The sequence below is a fragment of the Oratosquilla oratoria genome, chromosome 26, assembly GCF_046742065.1.
Source record: "Oratosquilla oratoria isolate Oo_2021 chromosome 26, ASM4674206v1, whole genome shotgun sequence".
Classification (NCBI taxonomy): Eukaryota; Metazoa; Arthropoda; class Malacostraca; order Stomatopoda; family Squillidae; genus Oratosquilla; species Oratosquilla oratoria.
This window is the reverse complement of record NC_134802.1, coordinates 7,896,510-7,918,886: the sequence shown is the minus strand read 5'-3', so window position 1 is coordinate 7,918,886 and position 22,377 is coordinate 7,896,510. Positions and strand designations below refer to the sequence as shown.

Genomic DNA, 22,377 nt, shown 5'->3' with positions numbered 1-22,377 from the left:
TGGGCACCTAGCACAAAGAAAAACACAAAGAAATTAGAATCCAAAGAGCGGCAACTAAGATGGCACCTACACTATCAAATTTGACATACGAACAAAGATTGGAGAAATTACAACTAACAACTTTAGAGCAGAGAAGGGAGAGAGGCAATTTGTTGACCATTTTCAGAATTATGAAAGGAATGGAAGTTCTTGATAGAGATGATCTATTAAAATGGGACCAAAGAGAAACAAGAGGACACACAAAGAAACTAAAGAAAGACAGCTACAGAAGAGATCTGAAAAAGAACAGTTTCCCACACAGAGTGATTGACGTCTGGAACAAATTGAACAGTGAAACAGTTAATGCCAGAACTATACATGAATTCAAAAGCAAACTAGATGTGGAGAGATACAAAAACAGGTCAAAACAAGCATAGCTCTAGTCCCATAAAATACAATTAGGTAAATACAACTAGGTAAATACCTATGAGGAAGCTCCTCATCCAGCTCAACACATTGTCCTTAATCCCAAGGGACTGAATCTGGAAAAGCAGTCGCTCGTGTGGTACGGTATCAAATGCTTTACCATTGTCCAGGAATGGGACATCAACAGGCAGGTTATGACTCAGTGCTTCTGTCCATATGTCAAGAACCTCCAATAGATTGATGACTGTCAACTTCCCTCCTATGATTCCATGCTGCTGGTCATACAACAGATTGTTGGATCTGAGATACTCCAATATGTCCTCCAAGATTATCTTTTCCATGACCTTGACTGATGAAAGTCAGTAATTCAGATCTGTAGTTGGCTGGCAATGACTTGTTATCCTTCTTAAATATCGGGATGACTGTAGCTATTTTCAATTGTTGTGGGACTTCTCCCGATTCCAAACTCCTGATGTATAGCAATGTGAGTGGGAGTGTGAAGACATCTGCAATTTCCTGTAGCACCTGCTGATGTATATGATCTGGTCCTGGCAATTTAACTGTTTTCAACAGCTCAAGTTTCTTTTTCACATGATCCTGGTTGATGTTAATGTGGAAGCTATGCTCTATGTGCTTCTGCTCTGTTAGGTATTGATGATTGATCCTCCTGCATCAAAACACTCGAATATTATTTGTTCAGTACCCCTGTCTTTTGTTTGCTATCTGTTGTAAACCCTCCTTCCTCAGTCACCAGATCTGCAACTCCTGTCTTGGTCTTCCTACGACTGTTCACATAGTTCCAGAATCTCTTGTTGTTCCGCTTGACCTCAGACTTGGCTATGAATATGAATATGAAATAAGGGTGAAATGCAAAATATAACTACTTTACTTATATAATACTAAATATGTACAGAGTGAACTTACAAGATATGAGGGGTTTGAACAAGGGCACAAATGTGTTGGCACAGCACACAACCCTCTTTTTATATGTGGGGCACATACAAGTGCCAATGGCAGGTGCCATTTTGCTGTATCTATAGGCCTAGTCTATATTCCTATTTACCTGGCTTCACACAATCCTTCCACTTTACTTTTGTGTTAAGGTTTTTAATTTATCATTTGCTATCTAAATCTTGCTAAGAATTAAGTGCAATTTGTGAGTGATGGCACTACTTCCCTGCTGTACAATATGTATTTTTGCTATCATGGGTTGATTTGAGCTCACCTCCACACCTTTTCAAACATTGTAACACTGCATAGTGCTGGGGGAAGGACTGGCAACACTTTGTTTTCATGTTCTGGGTAAAATTCTGGTAGTTTTAATGTTCCTCTCATCAACTATCTTTTTTTTTTTTTTTTTTTTTTTTTTTTTTTTTACACGACATTCACAAGGTATATACACATGCATAAGATGATATATACATGTATAATAATTATGAGTATGTCCTATATCTTTCATATATACATGTATGAGTATGTCCTGTATCTTTCATAAAATATATGGAAAACATGAATGAGAGGGAAAGAATATGTTAATTTACCCCCTTACCCTGTTAACTCATTTAGCGTAGGCATGTCTCCCTGATCTCATGCTGACAGTGGTTACGGATGCAAGACATATTCAACTGTGTGTACTTTTTTCATGCTATACCTTCATTTTATGTGATCTAAGACAAATTATGCAAAATAAAATAAATAAATAAATAAATAAATAAAAAAAAAAAAATTGGCCAATGCCAGCATATATCTGAAACATTGGACTGGCTCTGCATGGGTTAATTAAGTGATGTCAGTAATGATTTTTAAACATACAAGAGTTTCTTTTGGTGGGGGATGCAGTGGAGAATAACACAACCACACTTAACCTAACCTAGTAATTATAGAGAATTTTCCCAGAAAAAAAAAAAAAAATACTTGTCCCATCTCTTCCTATTCATAAGCCAGCTTCCTCATCATTTGAAACATTAAGTGGAGGTACTGCACATGGCTAACAAAACTGGTCACCCAGTGGGGGATAGAGCTGTGCCACCTGGGTGAAGAAAGCATGGACAAGTGTTTCCTCTGTGGGTGTTGTTCAATGAATATCTGGCCAAATATCAAATGAGGAATTTGCCTCATATCCCAAGCAACTTCACCCACTCCTTAAATTTTCTTTGACATGCGGGTGAGCTACTCTGCTCTGCAGGGACCCCATCCCCCAAAATATATAAATACATAATTTCTAAAGAATTGCTACAGACATAAATATCAATCTACAGTACTTATTCATGTGGTTAAAAAAAATAAGTATGATAAGAATTATCTAATGATATAGATAAGAACTGCATCTGTGACTTTTATAACCAGATATGTATTCTTGTGAAAGTTTTGATAAATTTTTAGAAGTGCACACCTATGCAATATAGTAATAGAAAATTAATAATTTTGTAAATTATAATACATCAATGTAATATGCATTTTTCTTGGCAGAAATTAATAAAACAGTTGCTATAACTACCGTATATTTCCACGTATAAGACGACCCTAAAATCCAAAAATTCACCCCTTAAAATTGGGGGTCGTCTTATACTACCATTATAAAAATCAGACCTTGAATTCTACGTGAGATGACTTGGTAGGCTAGCCTGCCGATAACCACCGATAAACAGGAAATGATTGACATTATGATAAGAACTGGTAATAAAGTTAATTAAACCATATTTACCTTATATATTATTGGCATATCTTTATAGTAAATGGCAATTGTTAATAAATTCGAGGAATAATTCTATATTAATGAAATTACAGTACTTTTAACTATATGTAAACACATTTAACACAGCTGAAAAAAATGTAAACATCGAGCACTGGTTGCGTTCATAGCAACCTTTTTCTTTCGCTAACTTTTCAGTAATTTTTAAGACTGAAAATAACAATTTTGGATTACAGTACATAAAACGTTTATTTATCCATAAAAAAATATATTACAGTAGTTGCATTTAAAACATAGAAAATTTAAAAATTATAAAACTTAATTTCTACTCATCATCAATATTACACATCAAACGTATTTCTAAAACCTTTATTTTCAATAAAATTACATTACATTACATTTAAAACTTAAAACATTATAAAACTTTATTTCTTTATCTATTTATATAAAACCCTTCAAACTCGTCACAATCATCACTCTCTGTTTCGAAAAGTTGTTCAAACATATCACAAGATTCCTCAAATATGCCGTCATCGTAAGGATCCCAGTCCGGTTCCAGTGAGTCGACTTCGGCTTCATCACTTTCTTACAATAAATCATCTTCAGTGCCATCCATGGCATTAGAGATTCATGCCAACCGTGTTTTAGAATTCTCTGTTATATGACTCCTAAACATATCCCAGACCAACAAACTGCGTTCATTTCTCATGCCACCTGGCCATTGTGTGCGATGGAGTGAGCTACGTCGAACCAGGAACGTAAACAAATCATTTTTGTTAGTTGGTTGACGTGTGTTCTCAGAAAATCATGATACATGATTTGCTTTGTTATTTCATTTATTTTGAATTTATAAGGATACAGTAAGTAACTCATCTGGTACAAGGATACAGTTAAGTAATGAGAAAGAAAAGAGAAAAAGCAGAAAAAACAGCTGATAAACGTAATCAAAACAATTCTTTTTGTACGGTAGGTTTGATACACTGATGCTTTTGTAATTTAGTAGTCGTCTTATACTACCGATATGAGATAAATTCATTAAAAAATTGCTCTAATTTTGTACCTTGTCTTATACAAAGGTCGTCTTATACACGGAAATATACGGTAATTTACTAACAAACGAAGTCGCAGTAGGTAAACAATACGCCAGTTTGTTTTGACAAATGCTTAGGTTGAAGTAATGAAAGGATAATAAATTTGGCTATTCTAACCTAACCTATGTAACCTAAGATGTATTTAACAATGCGGTACCTGTGATTCTAAAGATCATCCGAGTCATTATCATCACGGAGGTCGAAGAAATGAAAGGATGCTAAATTAGTCTATTCTAACCTATCTACCTACATAACTTAAGCTGTATTTAGTAATGCGGCACCAGTATTCTAAAGATCATCCAGGTCATTGACATAATCACAGATGGCGAGGTCAAAGAAATGAAAGGATGATAAATTTGTCTATGCTAACCTAACCTATGATGTATTTAGTAATGCAATACATGTAATTCTAAAGATCATCCAGGTTGTCATCGTCACGGATGCTGATAGCCTGATTAAGTACTCGATCAGACTACAGGGAATAGAGTTGTTGCATAGCTTGAAGGAAGCCCTAATGTTTTTGTAACAGCACTTATTAAGGTCACCTGGAGTTGGAGAACACCCAGTGAACAACATGAAACACTGACTGGACTGGACAGATGACAACATGGCGTCTCGATGCTATGTTCGCAGCTTTGTTCAGTAGTACAGTGATCCCTCGTTTATTGCAGTAGATTGGTTCTGAGACCGGCCGTGATAACTGAATTTCCAAGAAGTAGGGACACCATATTTACAGTATCTAACATGTATTTGGACTTTTAAAACCCTCCCTGTACTGTTAACAGCCCACCCATTACAGTACTCTATTAATAACAAGGACAACTGTTAAGCAATAACATTTATAATTAAAAAAATAAAGCTTGTTACTCTACTCAACATGAAAGAAGTTGAAGTAAAATTTGAATGATGATGGTGATGAATTTGCTGCACAGCAGAAATGATGATGATGAAGTTGATGATGACTTCTACTGTGCAGCTAATGATTGTATTTTACTTCTCTTCAGACGGCAGTGCCCTTTCCTGGGACACCTCTTCCACTTCTTCTGAAGGTGCAACTGTAGTAGTAGCAGCAGGAACTGGCTCTTTTTTGTGAGGCTGCAAAAACATTGTGATAGGAAGTTGCTGCCGCTGCTTCTTTTTCCATTCAAAGAGCATCTTGTAGGGATTCATGACATCGTCGACCTTGTTGCAAAATTGCACGGAACGAACCATATCGTTGTCCCATTCCTGTGACCCCTCTTTCAATTCTTTAGCCAGGTTGCAGAGCTTGCCCAGCTGTTCCAAAATCAAGCCAGTTTGGTCGACAACTTCAGTTTCTTGCTGCATTTCTTCTTCTTCTTCTTCTTCGCTGGCCAACTTCGTCAAGTCTTTGAGGTCTGCGTCGGTTAGTGGCTGGGAGTGGTGGTCTAATAACTCGTCAATGTCTCCCATCCATGGTCATGTCTGCAAAGCCGTCACCTCCAATGATCGCAGCCAACTGCAAAGCTTTCTGTACTGTGGAGTGTTGGATTTCAGCAGGTGCAAATCCCTTGTCGTCGTAAATAACCTTGAGCCACAACTTCTTCCAGCTTGCATTAATGGTGGCAGGCTTCATTTCTTGCAATGCCTTCTGGATATTTTGGAGGCACGTAGCAATTGTGTACTGCCGCCAGTATGCCTTCAAGTTAAGGGGATCATCCATCAGAAAATCGCAAAAAAAAAAAAAAAAAAACGAAATTCTGAAAATATTTCCTCTAAAAGTGTTGCTCATAAGCTATCTTGTGGCTGAGTATGGAAGCTGTATCTTGATTTTTACTATCTAAAAAAAAATATAATACAGTACCCCCCACCCCACCCTACTGTGGCTGGGTTGTGTGCGCTGCGTACTGCATATTACGTTTTCTGTTGTTACATATATTTGCTAACAAAAGAAGCTGTGTATTTTGCACAATATCTATGCTTTTGTATGATAAATAATAGCATCCGAGCTAATATGTTGACAGATGCTGTGACAGTTGACACAGTATTATGGGAAGGCAATATGTGATTGTGTGAATACTGACGTTCAGACAATGCGTAAAGCTATCATGGCCTCCTACCTGCATTCTGTCAGCACAGATGAGAAGCCATTGCATTCTTACTGTCCTAAGGAGAAGACTCGTGGTGTTTTTTTCCAGAGAGCACTAGCCAGGCAAGAGGAACCCGAGTCTCACAGAGTCAAGAAGCCGTTCCTGGTGAAGATTTCCACTGAGAAGAGGAAATCCATCCTGGCAATATATCAAGACCTCACCTCTACAGAGCTTTTAGAGAAATGCTTCAAGGGAAGGACACAAAACCAAAATGAAAGCTTCCATGCAAAGATCTGGGCTTTGAGTTCAAAGAGGAAGTTTGCATCAGCAGCTAGAGTTCAATTCTGTGCTCAAGTTGCAGTTCTGAACCACATCTTTGGTTATGAACTTGCATATATGCCATCAGCAAGAGGGACAACAACCAGTGATGCCATAAAACAGCTTAGGATGGCAGATAAAGATTGTCTGTCGCCAAAGATGCATCGCGCCAAGAAAAGGAAAAGTGCAATATAACCCTGGTGGATACTAACTGGATTCATCATATAAACCTAATTAATCAAAAGCTGGCAACAAAGAGTAGGGTTGTGCCTATGATACCCTTTCAACACCATAACATCCTAAATGATGAAAGGGGACCAGTAACCATGAACAAAAAAACTATGACGCTCATTCCTGAAAATTTTGATTTTTGCACATTTAACTTGATTCATATCCAAAACGCCTTCACTGATTTTTAACTGCAAATCCTTTTCGGATTCAGCATAATTGGGAGAACATTTGGAGGCAGATTTATGTCCTTCTGTCAAGGACTAGTAGGATTTTTTCATATATACATTTTTTTTTCTTTTTTCATCAACTTACTTTGGATTTTTTTTTCTCATAACAGACTGATCAGAACATCATAATTCTGCCTCCGTTTCTTCATCTATCTTAGCCCATTATAAAGACAAAAAATAATCAATATCCAGTCAAAGGTCTATCCTCTGAATCAATTTCAAAATTTTCAAAAATCAACCCTCGAAAATAAAAAAAGTATAAGCATAAATGACTTGAAAACTCGGTGGTATCTTCTCTGAGACAAGAGAGTTACTAGGAAAAAATCTCAGCCACTTTCACCCCAAACTAAAAAAAAGTTCGATTTTCTAATGGCCGACCCCCTTCAAAATTTCATCTTCGTCTTCTTGGGCTACATCCACAGAAGCAACCAGGTTTGCCAGGACATTCCTCTTGTATAGGACCTTGAACAGCCCTCATAACGCACTGGTCCATTGGCTGAATAAGTGACGTAGTGTTGGGCAGCAGGAACTCAATCTGAATGCCCTCGTATGACAGATCAGTGGTGTGACCACCAGCGTTATACATAAAGAGAAGGATTTCAAATGGCAAGCCCTTCTCTAATAGATACACCTTGACTTGCGGGATAAAACACTGGTGGAACCAGTTGAAGGTCAGCATCTTCATTATCCACGTCTTTGGATTGTGCATCCAATGTACAGGTAGAAGATTCATGATTTTGTTCTTTAAAGCCTTCGGGTTTTTAGACTTGTAAATAAGTCCTGGCTTTAACAAAAATCCTGCAGCATTGCCACACATCACAAGGGTTACACAATCCTTGTATGCTTTAAAGCCAAAGGCTTTTGCTTCCTCTTTGAACAGGAAAGTTCGCGACAGCATTCTTTTCCAGCAGAAACAGCCTCACCATGCAGGGAAACGCTTTTTAGGCCGAAGCATTTCTGAAACTTAGCAAACCACCCTTTGCTAGCAGAAAAAGGACATTTTTAGGTTGTGAATCACTGGACGTCCCTGGTTGCGGATCTTCTACGTCGTCTTCGTCTTCTTCCTCTTCTTCATGGTCGCCACTGTCATCCTCAGGTTCCTTAGTGGCAAAAGTCTCATACAGGCTCCTAGCCTTTGTTTGGATGATGCTCATATCCAAGGCTATGTTCTTTTTTCGGCAGTCGGCTATCCATACAGCCAAAGCAGCTTCCATACGGATGATAGTTTTATTACGAGCCATAACCACTCTCTTTGCCAACTTATTAAAGGTGATGGCAGCTGTCTTCTTAATGTTAGCCTTGTCCTTCTTGATGTAGCAAACGGTGGATTCGTTCACGCTAAAATGGCGGGCTACGGCAGCAAAAGTTCTCCCTTCCTTCAACATATCCAGAAGTTTCACCTATTCAGCGATCGTCATCATTCTTCATTTGCATTTAGGCTCAGTACCAGCCTTGGAAGAAGCAGCACGCTTGGGAGCCATTGCAGGGGATAAAAATGCAAAGTTCAATGCAAAGAAAAATAAAAGAAAATCACACAGCACAGCATAAAGTAGTATAGTAAACAGCTCAGCGAGAAAGCTTAAAGCAAAATGGCCAAGAGAGAGAGACAAGGGAAGATGCTGCAGATCTGAGCATCAGTCAAAGCACCAATCACAGGCCAAATTACAAAATAGAAAGCTATGATTTGTCATCTCTCTCCATTGCACCAATCACAGCCCATCTTACAACAAACTTCGTCAATAAGATGATACACTCTGCGTTTTCTCAACAACAGGTCAAGTGAGTCTGTATGCACATCGCATTCTAGATGGTTCTTTTTTTTTGTCATGTGAGTTACAAGTTCAAATATTCCTGTACAGACGCTCCTCAACTTACGTTTTAGTTACGTTCCGAACGGCCGAACGTAAGTTGAAAATGAACGTAAGTTGTTACTGTACTATACATCGGTAAATTCTATTACCGTATCTTATAAAACACCCCTAAATCATTAATTATACACATAACATTGTAAAATAATAACATTAATTTCAAATAAATTAAATTCAAGCAACATAAATTGAGATGGTGGAGGAGGAGGAGGCAAGGCACGTTCAGTCTGTCGTTTGTGCCATGTAAACAATGGACGCAGCGTCATGCGTAAGTATCGTTTGAACTACGGAGAGCGCGCTAAACTAAAAAATTCACTCCATTTTTTTTTTTTTTACAGTCAGTTCAAACGTAAAATCGAAAAAACGTAAAACAAATGAACGTAAGTAGAGGAGCGTCTGTATATATATATTTTTTTTGCTATTTTACACTTGTTTTGTTGTTCCTAGACTAGGAAATAATACTTATTATTAATATTTTAATGGATTTAATGAAAAATTTTAGGTGTTTATATATTGCAATTTTTCTAGAATTTTCCAGAAACTCCACAACATATTTTCCATATATATATTTTAAAAATCTGCGATAGTTAAACTGCAAAGTAGTGAGGGATCACTATATATTTGCTTTTAACAAGGTTTTTTGGTATTGGTTTCCACCAAGAAAAATGTATATTACATTGATGTATTATAATTTACAAAATTAATAATTAATCTTTAATGCTATATTGTGTAGGTATGCACTTCTTAAAAAATTCCAAATTTCTTTTTTATCAATTATCTGGCTGGATACTAAGAAAATTCAGAACAAGACATAGGCTAACCATGTGAACATTGTGGAAATCACTTCTGTTACTGATATTTGATTATTGTTCCCAGTTGTATTTATCTAATTATAGTTACCTAATTGTAGTATACAGGAAAGGAGCAATGATTGTTGGGTCCCATCTCCTATTCTAATTATTTATCCTATTTACCCAGTCCAGTGGTCGGGGAACAGAGGTAAATTAGCCCAAATGGGATAATTTAGAAATTTTGGGGGGTAATGGACATGCTACAGATATGGATGTGGATGTGCTAAGTGAGGGAAACTATTATGAGAGTTGGAGAAAAAGAATGCATTGAGGATCCCACAATCTTTAAAACTACGGAAATGGAGAAATATCAGTATTGAAACTGTTTCATCAATATTGAATCAGTATTGAATTTTTTTTTCACCTTCAGTGAGACCACTTTTGTGTTGTTGTCTTGCTGGTGGCATTTGCTCCTTGACTTATCAGTCTTTATTTAGCCCCTCATCATCTACCTGGTGGAATTTTGACCTAGTGTGTTAAGGGAGGAATGGACGGGGGAATGGGGGGTGAGGTAGTGTGTGTGAGCAAAACTTTTGACGCAGCCCGAAGGGATTTCTCCCCGTCCTCTCCTTTATATGGGGGGACGGAGAGGGGGGGGGGGTCGCCGATTTAATGAAGCGGCCTTGCTGTGGAATGTGCTGTGTCCTGCGACACTGCTTCTGACCCAGGGCAATGGACAGGGTGCAGGGATGACCCGTCATCTAGGAGGTGCTAAGATGGGAGGGAGGGTGGAGGGGTGTGGAGTGTTTTCGGGGATGGAATGGGTGGGAATGATTTTATGCCTTGTCCTTTTTGGCTACCTCCCTGGTAAGGGGGAAGAAGCCTTGGTATATGTATGTATGTATGTGTTAAGGGAGGAACAACCACGATCATAGGTAAGGGAGCCTTGGATAAGGGGAAGAAGAGCAGGAGTGAAAGGTGGTGGTTGTAGTGGTGGCAGCTTGGATAGAGTTGGGATGACGTCATGGAGTGGCTGGCTGGATGATTATGCTTGATTTTAACCAGCAGTTCACGTTGGTGGAGGAAGTCTGTTGACTAACAGTGATTATGATTAACGTTTAGTGTGGTAAATAAGTTCATGTTGCATTGTACGTGTAATTGCTGCAGGTGTGTGGTGTAAATAGGCGTGTAATTGCTGCAGGTGTGTGGTGTAAATAGGCGTGTGGTGCAGGTGTTGGTAGCCTTGGTCATGTGGTAAAATTTCATTGTTCCCCATCTCACAATTCATGAAGATAATAATTCCCCCTACCCCCAATAAAAAAAAAAAATAAGGATTTGCAATGAAATCTACCAGCAAGAAAATCAAAACACATACATTCATACATAAAAACGTGATAGATTTGTTTTTCATTTTCAGATGGCATCAGCAAAGAAAAGTACATATCAGGCAGTTCCATATGGCTTCACAGAAATAGAGGACAAAGGACAAATGAAACCTCAATGTGTCGTTTGTATGAAAGTACTGACTGCCGAGTCTTTCAAAAAGAATCAACATCTGTCTTCCAAACCAGGGGAATACTTTGAGAATTTGGAAAAAGCAGTCAAAAGACAGAGATTGGAAAGTAACAAGAGTGCAATGTTTGACCAACGTTCAGCAGCAATAGCTAGTTTTAAAGTGGCATGGTTGGTTGCTTGAAACAAGAAACCACATACTATTGGTGAAAACTTAATCAACCCTGTGGCTGTGAAAATGGCAGAAATAATGTGTGGGCAGAAAGTAGCTAAACAACTGAATACAGTGCCTTTGTCTGCTAGTTATTAAAGAAAGAATTTCCATCTTGGCAGAAAATGTGAGAGAACAAGTGATTTTTTCAGTAAAAAAGAGTAAAGATTTTACCATTCAACTTGATGACACTATAGATGGTCAGTAGCAATTCACAATTTATGGTATACATTCAATATAGGGGCTCTGATGAAATCAAAGAAGAAATGTTGCTATGTTCTCCTCTTGAGTTGGGAACTTGTTGTACTGATGTGTTCAATAAGGTTCACGCATGCTTCAAAAAACCAAGTGTTGATTTGAAGTGGGAAGATTGTATTGCAGTATCAGTTGATGGAGCTCCTGCCATGCCTGGTCACGTCAATGGTTTCATGGCTTTGGCCAAACAACAAAATCCAGATATTCTAGCCATCCATTGTATGATACATCACCAGGCATTAGTTGTGAAGCATTTGGAACCAGAAGTGGAAGCTGTGTTAAATGATGTAGTTAAGATTGTCAATGTTGTAAAAGGGCATGCACTAAACACGAGGATGTTTCGTGATTTATGCAAGGATGGAGAGGCTGAATATTCAACCCTTCTTTTCCACATGAAAGTGAGGTGGCCTTCACATGGAAATGTCCTGAATAGTGTGGGCTCTTAAAACAGAACTCAAAATGTTTCTGACTAATCAAAAACACACACTTGCAGAGAAGTTCAGAAAAGCAACCTGACTAGCTCTTCTTGCATACTTAGCTGACATTTTTTGGGCATGTAAATGAACTGAACAAGGAATTGCAAGGGAAAAAAATTCAGCATTTGTATCAAAGCTTCAGTATTGGAACCAAAAAGTAAATGCCAATAAGACTGCTGCCTTTCCAAACCTGGGAGCGTTTTTGGAAGACTGTCAAGACTGCAGTCTTAGTGACATAAAGGAGTCAGTCACAAGGCACCTGACCAAACTTAGGAATAGGTTCTGTGACTATTTTCCAGAACTTGATTCACACACTGTCCTTAGTTGTAAATCCCTTCAAATGTGAACTGGCTGATTTGCCTTAAGAGCCTGAAGGATTGGCAGAAGAGCTTACTGAATTTCATTCCAACAGTGAAACAAGAATGGAATTTGAGACCAAGGATGACCTCTCAAGTTTTTGGATGTCAAAAGCTGCAAAGGCTTAACTGCACATTCGGATGCAACTAAAATTCTACTACCTTTCACAACAACCTATCTTTGCAAACAAGGTTCTTCTACCCTTGTAAATCTAAAAACAAAATACAGAAAATGGTTGGATAATGAAGACAGCATCCTAGTAGCAGTAACATAAAAAATCCCTGATATTGAGTTTGTTGTATCAAAGGTGAAACAGTATCATTTTTCCAAAGCCTGATGGAGCTGATATGAAAATATTAAAGTTTTCAATGTTTTTTCATTATTGTTCTTTGTGTGCCATCCCAGAAAGGATAAACATTTTTCCCCATAATAGTGGATTCAATAACATTTTCTTATTTTGTTTTTGTACATATACAGTAGAAGCCCGATTTAATGAATCTCAATTTAGCGGAAGCTCAAATTAGCGAACTGCAAATAGAAATAACGAAAATGTTCAACTTAGCGGAAATGGTCCGCTAAGTTGACATTTTCCGCTAGCTGGTCAGACGCGCATCTACGGAAATAGCTCAATTTAGCGGGAACGGTAAGCTAAGTTGAGCATTACAAAGGATTACAAAGGCAGAGCATGCCGACAGGAGACCTTTTGGTCCATATCTAGGTCGGATGCGAAAAAAATCATAACATAACAAATAAAAACTATAATAATGTAAATAACAAATAAAATACATAAATAAATGCATAAGTATAGTTAAATAATAAACAAACAGGTAAATAGTAAATAATAATAAATTGACATATAACTAATAATAAATGAAAATCAGACAGACAAATTATAACAAAACAAAAACAAATAATATAAAATAAATTATAATCATTACAGCATCTTGTTTAGGTGTTTATCTAAATGATTCTTAAAGCTTTGAACTGAACTACATTGTACTACCTGTGCAGGAAGTTCATTCCATTCATTAACTACACGGTTGGCAAAGTTGTTTCTACCCACTTCCAAATTGAATCTATTTCCAGACAGTTTGAGACCATTGTTTCTTGTCTGATTCTCATTCAATGTGAAAAAATTTTCACTTTTGATGTTGTCAATTCCCTTTAAAATCTTAAGGGGACCCCCCCGCCCCCAGATTTAAGAAAAATTCGAAGAAGAAAAAAAAAATATTGCATAAATACATACTAGGGATCTTGCTCTAGATGCTGGTAAAGTGTTTTTATCATACCACCATTTTTAAAGGGCCTACCCTCCCTCCCCCCGGCAGACACATGCTGCGCACGACCATTGTTTACATACGTTTTGACCATATTTTACTCTATTTTTTTGCGTTTGATGCACTCATAAAGTTTTCTCTTACATCCGGCATGCACGTGAGTATGTGGTGTGAGGAAGTTCAGCCTGCACGACTGGCAGTGGCCTGAGCCTTACAGAGTAAAGGACATGTACACGTTAGCTTGCCGCGTTCACTAATTTGCCGTGTGAAATTCGCATCTATTTTTCAGTGAAGAGATATTTGATGATATTAGCCATCCCTAAGCTATCCAAACAAAAGGCACACTTGCAGAAGATAAGAACGTCTACATTAGCAACTCAAGGGGAGAAAGAAAGAACCCCAGCATCAACTTTGTTATCACCACCTCTGCCACCACCACTAGTACTCCCTCCCATCTATATCCACATCCTCAGCACCTGATCCTCTGTCCTCTACACCTATATCAGACACGTTGTCTCTACGCTAACAACTGTTTGCAAACAAGTGGCTACAAGGATGCCTCCTTGTTGCAACACCTTGGGTTTAGAGTCTCAAACCTCACAGTGATGTCCCTGATGCAGCAAGAGCCTGTTCCAACACCAGAAAGGAAACCCAAGAAAAGAAAGAGAGCTGAATCCCAGCAATCAGACTACCTTGCTGGGTCATTCTAGACCAAGAACTCAAACTTTGCGACAAAGAGTGAGGTGGCGGCTTATGAGACCCTCACTCTGAGTGAATAATATCCTACACTGTAGGAGGGTACAAAGTGCCCGAGTTACTTGAAAGATGCAAAATCATCATAAAAATACAATGGAACCTGTTTTCAATGGGTCTTAGGAGGTCCAATGTAAAATTCAGTCAAACTAAGGAAAAAAAAACTTTAACACTCATTTCTGAAAAATGTAAGTTTTTGATACACAAAGTCTATCTCCTCCCTCAATTTTCAACCGATTTTTGCATATGAGGTCTCTATTAATAGCTAGATAAATGACAACAAATGAAATAGTTTTTTTGCATATGTTAAATAGAAATTTTTTAATAACATGTCAAAGTCAAAATTTTGCGTTTTTTTTCAATAATTTTTTTATATTTTTTTTCCTCGGCGTTAAACAAAGATATTAAAAAAAATTCTATTTTGTTTTTTTATATATGTAGAAGATTCTTTTGCTGTAAAATGGAAGACATCGAATAAAAATTGTAAGAGGAAATAGGATTTGAAAGCTCAAAAATATGGTATTTTTTACGTTTTTTATTAAAAAATAAAAAACTACTTGTCAGATCTGAATAAAACTCAAGCTGTGAAGGTTTCCTCAGACCTAGATATCACACAGAAAAAATCAGCAAGATCCTTCAGAAAAAAAGATTTTGGGCGGGGGGTCCCCTTAATCTCTCTCTTATGTACCCTGAATAAATACCTACCTCCCTTTTACCAGAATTTTATTTACCAGTTGTAACATAATTTTTAATACATGAATAACTTTTATATGGCCCATTTACCCCAGTGATGGCCTGATTATCCCATCCTACAGTAATACTTATTTCATATACTTGCTATCATAGCCTATGTAATAGGCATAGCATAGCCTGTCCAACATCTTAAAATTCATACCATAACAATGTAAGTATTATTTGTGAACAGCACCCTCTACAACTACTAATAGCTGAATAGCCAGAAGAGGCTGGATGACCGCATTGTGAACAGCTGCCCAGGATGTAACACTTCACCCCATACCATACAACACATAATGGGAGACTGCATTATACACAATCATCCACGCAAACAACACAACATACACTCTATAAAGGATTTGTGGGAAAACCCAGTTTCGGCTGAAGCATTCCTTGGGGAGACGGGACTGCTCGGACAGACAGTCTAGGGAACAACAACAACAACAACAACTACACCCAAAGACCTTTATTACGCACAGATACTCTCTTCTCTTCCTCCACAACCACCAAATACCAGCCTCCGGAAACATATTCATAATCATATCACTCACCGCTCCATTAACACACTGAAAGACAACACACTGCTGCATGCCAGACCCCCTGATATCCACCCTTCTGAATCCTCTCTCCCACGAAAGGACAGAGTCCACTTGGCCAGACTGCGATGCGGTCACCACCCAGCACTTCTAAGCTACCAGAAGAGGCTGGACGACCGTGTTGTGAACAGCTGCCCAGGATGTAACACTTCACCCCATACCATACAACACATAATGGAAGACTGCATTATACACAATCATGCACGCAAACAACACAACATACACTCTATAAAGGATTTGTGGGAAAACCCAGTTTCGGCTGTGGCCTTCCTTGGGGAGACGGGACTGCTCGGACAGACAGTCTAGGGAACGACAACAACAACAACAACTACTAATAGCAGTATCTCCGACATATCATGTGTAAACAAACATGACTAAGTATCAGAGAATATGCCTACCTGTTCCACATTAAGACAGCTGATAAATTACCAATGATCTTAAAAGATGATAATTTCCAGGAGAAAATAGGCTAAAAAACATGAATAACACATTAAAATATGCATGTATAGATGCATTATCTTTAGATTTCCACTCAATAAACTAATTTGTCACAGCTAATAGTCAAATTCGCATTTAAATTTATTTTATTATTTTTTTTTTTTTTGAAGAACTGGGCATACACTTGCAGAACAGCAAGACAATTTGAAAATTCTGCTCATGCGCTGAATGCTACAAGCATTCAAACCTACCGCAAAAGATGGCGGTGTTAACATTACATCCGCGATGGTGGCGTTACCTGCGGATTCGCACATACCTAACTACATGTTCTCTATTAAGGCTCAGCTGTTGCATTACCAACAAACTTAAATTACCTACTTCGGGGAGAAAATAGGCTAAAAAACATGATTATTACATTAAGATATTTTATTATTGGTGCCTTACCTTTACTTTTTTACTTTTTCGTTTAGGAATGTCCCCTGTGGGGCTACAAGGAGAAGGATGCCTAGTCTCAATCCCCATCCCTTTTTTCTCGCCTCTTACAATCCAAGTGGAAATATTTGGTGGCAGTATTCTTTTCCCCCACCACAGGGAATGTGGCAGGAAAAGGTGGAGGTAGAATGTAGATTGAGAGAAGCGAGTAAATGCCTTGGTGGACTGAAGAGTGTAATGAGGAATAGACATTTGGGAACGGATGCTAAGAGGAGACTGTATGAAGGAGTGATTGTGCTAACAGCACTGTATGGGGCAGAAACATGGAACATAGAGAGGAAGAGAGAAAGAGTTTGAGATGAGGTGTCTGAGAAGTATGATCGGGGTTACTAGGCTAGATAGAGTGAGAAATGAGGAGGTGAGGAGGAGAACGGGGGTGGAAAGGGAGTTGGGAGATAGGGTTGATGAAAGAATATTAGGATGGTTTGGACACATGGAAAGAATGAGTGAAGAAAGACTAGTAAAGAGGTATGGAAGGCAGATTTGGAGGGAGTGAACATGAGGGGACATCCTAGGATGAGGTGGATGGATGGGGTGAAGGGGGCTTTGGGGAAGAGGGGAATGTCTGTTGAGGAAGGACGGGAGAGGACAGAAGACGGGTGAATGGAGAATAGTTGTATATAGATGATGTTGTGATGCATGAGGTGGAATGGGTGGGGGGATGGGGGGTGAGGTAGTATGTGTGAGCAAAATTTGACGCAGCCCGAAGGGATTTCTCCACGTCTTCTCCTTTTATGCGTGGGGGGGATGGAGAGAGGGGGTCGCCGATTTAATGAAGCGGCTTTGCTGTGGATGTGCTGTGTCTTGCAACACTGCTTCTGACCCAGGGCAGTGGACAAGGTGCAGGGATGACCCGTCATCCAGGAGGTGCTAAGATAAGAGGGAGGATGGAGGGGTGTGGAGTGTATTCAGGGATGGAATGGGTGGGAGGTCATAGGGTGTGAGGGTTTGTTGAAACAATCAGGGGTGGCTGTAACTGTACAGCTCATCACCTAGATATTGGCGGAGTCTGTGTTTGAACATGGAGATGGACTGCGCTTCAACCATATCGGATGAGAGAGAGTTCCATTTCTGTATAACTCTGCATGCGAAGGATCTTCTGCGTACTTCTGTTTTGGTGTGCTGAGGGTGTATCTTAAACCTATGCCCGTATCTAAACAATTACAATAGCATAAAAGGAAGTCCCTACATTATTTTTGACATGCTCAGGTGATTTGTCGACCCATAAGACCTTTACATGGTAAGTTGCATGTCAAATGGGCCAGCAGTTTGAATTTTATGGATGATTATCTCTAAATTGACAACTTAATTATTGCCATGAAAATGCAAATTTGGTATGATGCAATGTCCCACATTTGACATTGTTTTTGGCATGCCCACGTGATTTGTTGACCCATAAACCCCATGTATTCCAAATTTCGTTAAAATTGGGCCCGTGGTTTAGAGTTTGTGTATTTCTTTACCGAAAATCTTTACAAATTACCACCCTTGATTCTCACACTTTGTTATGGTAAAGTCTAGCCAAAATTTCAAATAGAAAAAAATTGTATCTCCCTTACTTTCCAAGCTACTTAAAAATCTAAACAGTATTTTGTTTCTAATGAAATGGTCTTTCACATGAAACAAGAACTAGATTAGGGGTTAAAGTTACCAAATTTGAAAAATTTGTGCTCGTACCTAATCTAGTGCCTAATGGGGCCATGCATAGGAATAAAATGGCCTGATCGTAAATACAGATATGGATTAGGTTAGATTACAATACACTTAAAAATACTACGATATGAATTTTATACACGAAATCTATACTGTACCTATGCGTACAAATACGTGCACCAAGCGACTGTCCTTCTGATTAAATAGTCCATTAATATGTAGCTATTTCACGCAGCCAAGTACTAGCCATAGATCTATTGTATATTAAGATAGTGTACCATAAGTGTGGTATCTATAAAACGTAAATCCCAACAACAAAATTATAGATCAACATATACTTACGCAAATTTATAAACAAAACAATCGCTTTGTCAAACTCCTGTACCCCAGCAATTCTTTTGCTTTTGGTTGTGTTAAACACTTATTAGAAATCCCGAATTTCTGCTTGTAAAACAATGTATAAAGATATATATTTTTAAATTTTGTACATTTATTGAATATTATAACTATTAGAGCAGTAACACAAATATTCTCAACCAAAGTGCTCTTTGCTTCATATGGTAACTACTTTACAATCTATCACGATGTAGTAACGGAGCGACGTATCGCTTACCTTCGTGCTTATTCGTTTAATATGACATTTGTCTCTAGCTTCTCTTTTACTCGTACCACCTATCAACCTTACTCTCGCTAAGGTTTGTCTGCATTTTACTTCTATTATTCGCACCTTCTCACCATTCACCTCACATACGCACTACCCTGTGCACCAGCCAACGCCCCATTCGCCCTCCTAGAAGGTGACCTTTGACCCCGTGCCGGGGGTGCCAGCTGTACACCCGCACCACATTCATACCCCCCCCCCGATCTCGAGATCAATTTATTCTTCGTCTCCTCCACTTCATACTTCGTACTCCTGCAGCCATCTCGGAGGACGTCTATCACGCTGTGGTCGTCGAGGTTTCGCTCCCCCATCCACTACCGCGTCGTGACTCTCTTCCTTGCTTCTTCTGTCATCCACCACATCACGGAGATCCTGTATATGTCGCGGCACTTCTTCGACAGAGGTGCTGTTCTGCGAATTTCCCTCCGTCACGATCCCCCTCGTCCACTGTGACGTGCACTTGTCATCCTTTGGCTTCACCCATACCTCCACCCCCACCTGTACTGAGGCAAAGCCTTCTTTAGCATTGGCCGGTAGCACCGGCGCTACCCTGGGATGCGGCAATTTATATATATATTTTTTTTTCTGGCACCGAGTCTTCGCCTTGGCCTGACCTATGGGACACATTATACCAGAAGACTACCTCCATAGACAGTATTAGTGCCCTTTCGGCGATGGACTTGATAGCTCAGCCGGTACGCACCCTAAAGAAACGTCTCGTGTTCCACTTGTCCAGCATTTTTTCAGTGCTCTCGACCAAAGTGCGGCGTTGTTATTCATCAGGACTTCATCCACTGGACCCCGTTCCAGAAATATCTCATTCATCACCCGTGCAATTTCCTCTCCCGTCTCCGTTTTCAGTTCCCACCAGACAGCGAGTCATCCTGGGCCACAGTCAACCATCGATAAGTACATGCACCGTCGATAATTATAATGAGTTACATCAATCACTAACCTCCTCCAGTTCCCCTGTTGCATGCGGTCTAGGAGCGGGATCTATTGACTGACATCGGACACATGCTCTCAACGCCCGCCGGACTTCTTCCCTATTTATATTCGGGTCAACTTTTCTTGCTTAGAACAGTGACCTATTAACACCCAGATGATGTGTTCCTTGCAATTCTGCGGCGCACACTTCAACCTTCTCTTCCTCTTCCGGCACTCTCAGCCAACTTTACTCTGGTAAGCGCGTCCGCTTTGTTCACTCCTGGTGGCACTTAGGTTATGCTCACCTTCACACTGAACTAGTCTATTAACTCCCTCAGGATCCCAAGACGCCGTTTCACAATGGCCTCTGCTGCCCCTTTCGTGCGTATTCCCTTCTCAGCAGCCAGCACCGAGTTCATCCATCCCGCCATTGTGGCTGAGTCTGCCCTGATTTCAATCTCGCGTAGCTCCCATTGCAACGCAAAGGTGACTCCTTTTACAACCGCATCCAACTCCTAAATGTTAATGTGATGGTAGTCATCCTTTTTTCGCTGCCACGCCCCATCTTCGACTACCACACCTCCTATCTCCAAGACTACGCCGGTTGCTATGCTGCTAGCATCACACCATATTACACCTATGCTCTGTTGTGGTGCACTCCACTGGATTCTTGAGTCTCACCCGTCGTACGACGTCACGTATCATTGTGAGCGTGCCCTCATCAACATTATCTCCCCAATCCAAGGTCTAAATATACAGGTCAGACCGTTTGAAATCTTCTGCGCAGCTTCTGACGTCATTAGGCTGGGTCCATTTTCTCTTTGTGAAACACTGAAGAAAACTGTGAAACGCCAAGGAAGACAGGAACTATAATATTTTATATTATATATATATATATATATATATATATATATATATATATTATATATCATATATATTATATATTCATATATATAGACAGGAACTATAATATTTTATATATATTTATATATATATTTTATATAATATTTGTCAGAATATAACTAATTGCGTGGAGCGGTGCGAGCGAAGGCAACGTCATTTTCGAACGACGGACCAGCTTCAACTGACAGCTATAGGACCCGCTAACCCCACTTTGAACAGCCAGGTGACGTTCACGGGCCCGCTGCGCCAACTCCCTCGAAATTCGGTCGGAAGTGGTTAGACCTTATATTCTTAGATCTTGCCCCAATCCATCGACCCTAACCGTCTCTTAATATAAATGCGCGCTACACGTAGCCAGGGCCTATGAGACGGGGGTCCAGCAGGTACATCGTTCCGGGGCGCACTCACGTCAAACATGAGGCAAACCCGTGTGCGTTTCTCGCTGTGTACGTGTTACTGCCAGTCAACAGTTGCCAGATGTCGCTAGCCATTTATAGAATCGTCCTGTTTTCAAAAAAGGATGTGTTTGTTGGATAATCATTTCACTTTGTGTTAAATTAATAATTAACAATTAGACTCTATAGGTAACGTTTATTCTAGTTCTAGTTTGGTATATAATTTCAAATATGATAATGATGCCATAAGATAGCGCTGTGCAGGAATTTGCAAATAGAAGTACGTGTATCTGCAAACATATAGTCACGTGCTGGGAGGTTGGTACGATGCATTGCATGTAGCTAGATAATGTAGGCCCTTGTGGACACTTAGTTGTAAGCCGAGGTATTTAATATATACTATAATAAGGAACAATGTGCCTCTGTGTATACTTCTTTCTGTGTGTGGTTGTGTACGTAATGTCTGACAAATAAGATACGCCGGAAAAACGATCTTCTAGAAAAAGTGAAGATGAAAATAGTGTGATTCAAAACTACATTAAAAAAGACTAGGTAATAAAATCCTTATGTCATTTGACAGTGACTAGGATGCGCTTTTGGTTTAAAATATAACAATTGAAAATGTTATATCAAAAGTAATCGCCTAAGCAACGAAATAATAAATTTATTTCGAAAAAATGTGCATTTTGATTTATTAATAAATAGTTAAAGGAGATCGAAATCGAATAACACGCAAATGAAATTACTGTAATAGCAAGCTATAAATGATGGAATTATTTGGAAGTTAAGAGAAATCAGAATCCCGTGATTTTCAGGGGCGTTTACACTAGTATTTCATAATCTTCCTAAATAATAGATAAAAAGTAACTGTATTCTAAAATAAAGGCAATTACCTAGAGAACATTTATTTGAATGCCTCATGCTAAATTGTTTTCATTAATTATTAGTTAGTATTTATTTGTGATTGATTTGAAATAAGTTAGGTATAGGAAATGAAACAGTAATATGGAAACATCAATGTATTTTAGCATTTGGTACATTTTTAATATGTTTAAGGCTAAATTC

General features: G+C 39.0%; 2 protein-coding genes across 3 annotated transcripts in view; one reads left to right on the top strand and one right to left on the bottom strand.

The window, feature by feature from the left end:
* Positions 1–18,996, bottom strand: part of LOC143039377 (transcription elongation factor 1 homolog) — a 47,729-nt gene extending 28,733 nt beyond the window's left edge. The window contains exon 1 of one of the 2 annotated variants that reach the window (XM_076209299.1): positions 18,769–18,996. The gene's annotated coding sequence lies outside the window, so the exon portion shown is untranslated. Of the gene's footprint in view, positions 1–18,584; positions 18,721–18,768 lie in introns of those variants that run through there. The other variant, XM_076209300.1, reaches the window with a different exon arrangement.
* Positions 11,089–12,095, top strand: LOC143039242 (protein FAM200C-like). Its single transcript, XM_076209110.1, has 2 exons — positions 11,089–11,354; positions 11,636–12,095. Exons 1-2 carry the CDS (start codon positions 11,089–11,091, stop codon positions 12,093–12,095), a joined length of 726 nt encoding a protein of 241 aa, XP_076065225.1.
* Positions 18,997–22,377: the final 3,381 nt, after the last annotated feature.

Bases quoted from the DNA above. Each gene is read 5' to 3' on its own strand.
- LOC143039242 (XM_076209110.1), top strand. From the start codon at position 11,089: ATGGCATCAGCAAAGAAAAGTACATATCAGGCAGTTCCATATGGCTTC. The intron at 11,355-11,635 runs GTTGGTTGCTTG...CATTCAATATAG, and splicing joins GCTAGTTTTAAAGTGGCATG to GGGCTCTGATGAAATCAAAG.